The 4,701-nt window shown below is 46.9% G+C and overlaps 1 protein-coding gene across 2 annotated transcripts in view; it reads right to left on the reverse strand.

The window, feature by feature from the left end:
* LOC122173758 (golgin subfamily A member 6-like protein 22) overlaps positions 1-4,445 on the reverse strand; it is a 95,532-nt gene extending 91,087 nt beyond the window's left edge. For both annotated transcript variants that reach the window (XM_065549402.1, XM_065549400.1), the window contains exon 1: positions 4,280-4,445. In XM_065549402.1, coding sequence (XP_065405474.1) covers positions 4,280-4,430 — 151 coding nt within the window. In that variant the 5' untranslated portion in view covers positions 4,431-4,445. The remainder of the gene's footprint in view (positions 1-4,279) is intronic.
* Positions 4,446-4,701: the final 256 nt, after the last annotated feature.

The following is a 4,701-nucleotide window of genomic DNA, read 5'->3' on the forward strand; positions in this document are numbered from 1 at the left end:
TCTAATGTGTCCTTTATGGCTTCTCTACATTTTATGCCTGCTGTTGTTGCATATAGCATATGATAATGAAAGAGAATTTAAAACAAGGAAGAGAATTCAACAGCTTCCAGCAGCACAATTAAATTCACAACTTAGGTAAAACAGAACTGAATGGGATTATATAAATCAGCCTCAGAAGCAGAACAGAAGGTTAGCTAGCAATGCAGTGTATTTTTTTTTTAAATGAAAGTTATCGGCATCATGAAAACTAATGCTCTTCTGTCTTCCTGTCAGTAATGGTGAAGGCTTTGCATGGGGAATGCTATTCAGATTCTTTTTCAGTATTCAGAATAAACATAAAATTGTGCACCGAGCAAAATTTTCACATATAAGTAACTACAGTAGAACCTCAGAGTTACGAACACCAGATTATGAACTGACTAGTCAACCACACACCTCATTTGGAACTGGACATATGCAATCAGGCAGCAGCAGAGACAAAAAACAAACAAAAAAGAGTACAGTTATAAACTTTTGAAAGAACAACCATTATGTTTTGTTCAGAGTTACAAACAACCACCATTCCCAAGGTGTTCATAACTCTGAAGTTCTACTGTATGTATCTCACAAGGCTGAACACAAAAAAAACCCATGAATGGCCTGATGTTTCAGTGTTAAACCAGTTTTACACTGGTATAACTCTGCAGTGGTGAAATATTTTATTTATTATTATTATTAGTAGTAGTAGTATTGCAGTAGTGCTTAGGCCCATTGTCTTAGGCACTTTACAGACATAAGAATTATATAGCCCTAGATCCACAAAAGTATTTAAATGCCTAACACAGGCAAATCAATGGGAGGTAGACACCTAATATCATTGAGGATGTGGGCTTTACACTCCAAATAATAAATCCAAAGTTTTAATTGGTGGGCTTGATAGCTTTTCTCATCACCAACCCCAATGTGCACACTCAGTGTGGGTCCCGCTTTACACCTAGAGGTGCTCAAGTCTACCAGTGGCTTAGCACAACTGGTTGTGCAGGAAAGATTTGACACTACTTTAGATATTTGTCAGTATGAAAACATTTGATGAAACTGGCCTCGGTGGCTATGGACAATTCATGCTCAAAAAGCAAATATTCAGTGAGACTCCGTGTGCCGCAAAAAGGAACTTTTGGGACTGCTAGAAGTCATTTAGGTAATAGCCTCTGGAAGTCAGAGCTTTCCCTTCCATAAATACAGTGGTGGTGGGGGCATGATGCCCTCTGTTTTTTTTAGCTTAGGGACCAAGCCTGCAAGGCCCTACTGAGATACCAGAAAGATAAGGGATTTGGGGCCTTCCAAAAACAATGGAGGAATAAACTACTAAGACTGGATCCTCCAGTCTGGTCAAGCTGCACTCATGTGGCATTGGAGGTGGGGACAAAAGTGGCTTTCACCTAATTTGGGGAACCCCAATTCTGGACCTGAGAAAATCCACAGGTAGCAGGTTAAGACAGACTCATGGCCCCTTTTTCATTGCCAGTCTGGTTTCCATTAATATATCTCACCACTGTATAATCACAGCTTTCCTGATTCTGTCCACAAAGCATCACCATCTGAACATTGTGACTACAGAGGAACTAATATAAAAACAATGCAAATCCCAGCACTAACAGGGTTGAACTACATCTATAAAATTAAAGCACAATGTAAACAAGTATCACCATAGCTAAAGGTAAAATTCAAACAGACTAGCAATGCTATAGCTAAACTATGTGTAAAATCAACTACAGATCAGCCTGAACATAACTAACCTCCATATAAACTTAGTCATGGGTAACTTCAAACGGTTCAGAGATTGAATAATAACCCAAACCTACTGAAGAACCCATCAAGTTCTACAGCCCTTTGTGTGACTAGGACAATGACCCTTCAACCCATCTGATGTTATATTTTGTAGAGGGAAGACTGGCCTGCTTGTGTCTTCCAAAATCTTTGGAGGACATACTGTTCTCACGTCTGGTGATGGTAGGTTACCTATCTAATACATTGGATGTCTGACAGGAGGTGTAGGCAGGGCGGGGCACCCACCGGTGCCAGCAGAAATTGGCGCCTATAGTAGGAGGGAGAGTCCATGCAATCCCCCCACATGTAAGGACCCCCACATTGTTTGGGGGAGCAGGAGGAAGAAGAGCCCTCTCTCCCACTTGGCACCCACACAATGGTCAGCAATAACCTACTAGTCCTAAGCAGTGCCAGGTTTACAATGGCACCATAGAGCGAGGCCTATGCTCAGAAGGGGGCCCCGGCCTGCTCTGCTTGCACTGTGCCCTGAGACCCCACCAGCCCATTGGCTCCCTGCCCACCACTTGCTCCTCTCAGCCTGCCTGCTGGCCAGCACCCACTTCTCTCTGCCTCCTGGCCAGGCCCCAGTGCACCTCCGGTTCCCGGCAGTCTCTGCTTCCCACCACCTGTGGGGCCCCACCTGTCTCCCTGGAGCTGAGCTGCCTGGGACTGGTGCAGAAGCCTGGTGAGTCTCAGCCAGTTGTGGGGGGTGGGGGACTTGGCTGGGCCCTTCCAGGCAAGTGGGCCCTGAGGGAGCCTGGCTGGGACAGGCCCTGGCCTGGCTGATGGCACCACTTCTGAGGGGCTGGAGTGATTCCCTGCCTGCACTGGTGGCTGAGCCTGGCAGACACAGTCGCCTCCCAGAGGGCCAGTGAGTGCAGTCCGGAGGCAGGGCATGAGGGAGTGGGTCTCTGGAAGGCGGTGCTGGGTTGTGAGGGGGCAGGAAAGATCTCTCTGTGCTGGGGCATGAGTGAGTGGGGGTTATGTGTGGGGTGCTGGGCAGATGTGTTGGGACTGTGGGCAGAGGGGCACCGGGCAGGGGTGGTGGTGTGCAGGTCACTATGCATTTGTGGCAGGGTCTGGGGCGGGGGGGAGGCGCACTGTGCATAGCAGGTCCAGGGGGGCTCTGTCCATAGGGAATCAGGGGGGAGCTTCGGTGTTGGGTGGATGGGGGAGGGAGGGATGTATGGTAAGGCCTGGGCCAACCCCTGAGGGGAAAGGGCATGATGGCAGCACAGGGCCAGGCGGGTAATTGTGTGTCTGGCAATTTCCAGTTTGTAAATAGTGCCTTCCCACTGGGCTGGGCGGAGTGGGGGCCCCTGGCTGACCCTGCACTCTGGAGATCACCCCCCTTTTCCCCTTGCTCCATTGCACCCATGGGGGCCCACAAAAGGTTAATCCGCCCTGGTCCTAAGTGTTTGAAAACGCTATGCTCATTTTTACAGTTTATACACACCCTGTTTAAAGCATTGATATTTAGTTGTGAGTAGCTACAGCTCTGTTTTCATTTTCAAGTCTGTACTTGCTAACCTGAGTAATCCAAGTGCTTGTGTCTGAATTGCCATAGCAATTAGTACTTATTACAGTGCTGCTATTATGAATTTGGGTGTGGAAATGTAGACATTGCCTCTAACAAGCTGGTGTTGGCTCCTTGTGATGCAGAGGGGGTGCTTCCTGTCGTGGTTTAGAAAACATACAATTAGTACTGTAAATAAAAAAAAAGGTCATGGTGAGTCATTCCTTCTATGCAATGTTTCAAAGTCACTGTTGCAAGCATATTAGTATTGTACTGGAATTAAATTGTATAATGGAACTGGATTTTAGCAAAGTGTGAACTGCATGTAAATAGAAACATATGGGATGAAATCCTGGCCTCATCAAAGTCCATGGCAAAACTCCAATTGATTTCAATGGTGCCAAGAATTCCACCACATCGATGTCTGTCTGTCAGAGTGGGCACTCGCCCCTTGTGGCCCAGTGTGAAACCACAGTTAAGTTGCTGCCTCAGGTTCCCTTAGTGTAGGGGTTCTCAAACTGGGGGTTGGGACACCACACAGGGTCACAAGGTTATTACACGGGGGGTTGCAAGCTGTCAGCCTCCACCCAAAACCCATCTTTGCCTTCAGCATTTATAATGGTGTTAAATATATAAAGAGGTGTTTTTAACGTATGTGTGTGTGTGTGCGGGGGGTAAGGGTCATACTCAGAGGCTTGCTATGTGAAAGGGGACACCAGTTCAAAAGTTTGAGAACCACTGCCTTAGTGGGCTTTCAATACATTCAATGAGGTTGTATAAAGTGAAAAATACCCCTCCCAGGATCTAGGTTATTTAACCAATCACCCAATAGGATATGTAAACAAATCTTCTTATGCTATTCTGCAGTGAATCCCCAGGCTTCTCCACTGCCTGGAGCTCTGCAGTCTCTCTCTCTGTCTGGACAGCTCTGCTAACTCAGAGTATCTCTTGCCCTACCTGCCTGGAAACCTTCACAGGTTCTGGGGTGGTTCCTCTCTCCAGGAGCCTCTGTTCTCCAAACAGCACCACGGGAGTGGCTTTCTACCCAACTCTTCAGTAAGCTTCCTCCCTGGGTTGCAGGTCCCCTGCCTGAGCTATCATCACCCATTATAAGGTCCAGGTGTTCATTAACTACCACAGAGCCACTTACCCATTTACTATCCACAGGTGGATTTGGGATTGCACATGCTCCTTAGCAGAGCCTGTCACAGGAAGGCTGGGTGTTTGAGCCCTCAGAGGGCTAACCTTTGTGACACTGTCCAAAAAAATGTATTTGAAACTGATTTCCTAGGCTGAAGAGAAGCCAATATTTTGCTCTGCTGGTGAACCTTACCCTTTTCTGTGAGGTGGATAGGAAGACTTTGGGCTGCAATAGTTTT

Source organism: Chrysemys picta, chromosome 6 (genome assembly GCF_011386835.1).
Source record: "Chrysemys picta bellii isolate R12L10 chromosome 6, ASM1138683v2, whole genome shotgun sequence".
Lineage (NCBI taxonomy): Eukaryota > Metazoa > Chordata > Testudines > Emydidae > Chrysemys > Chrysemys picta.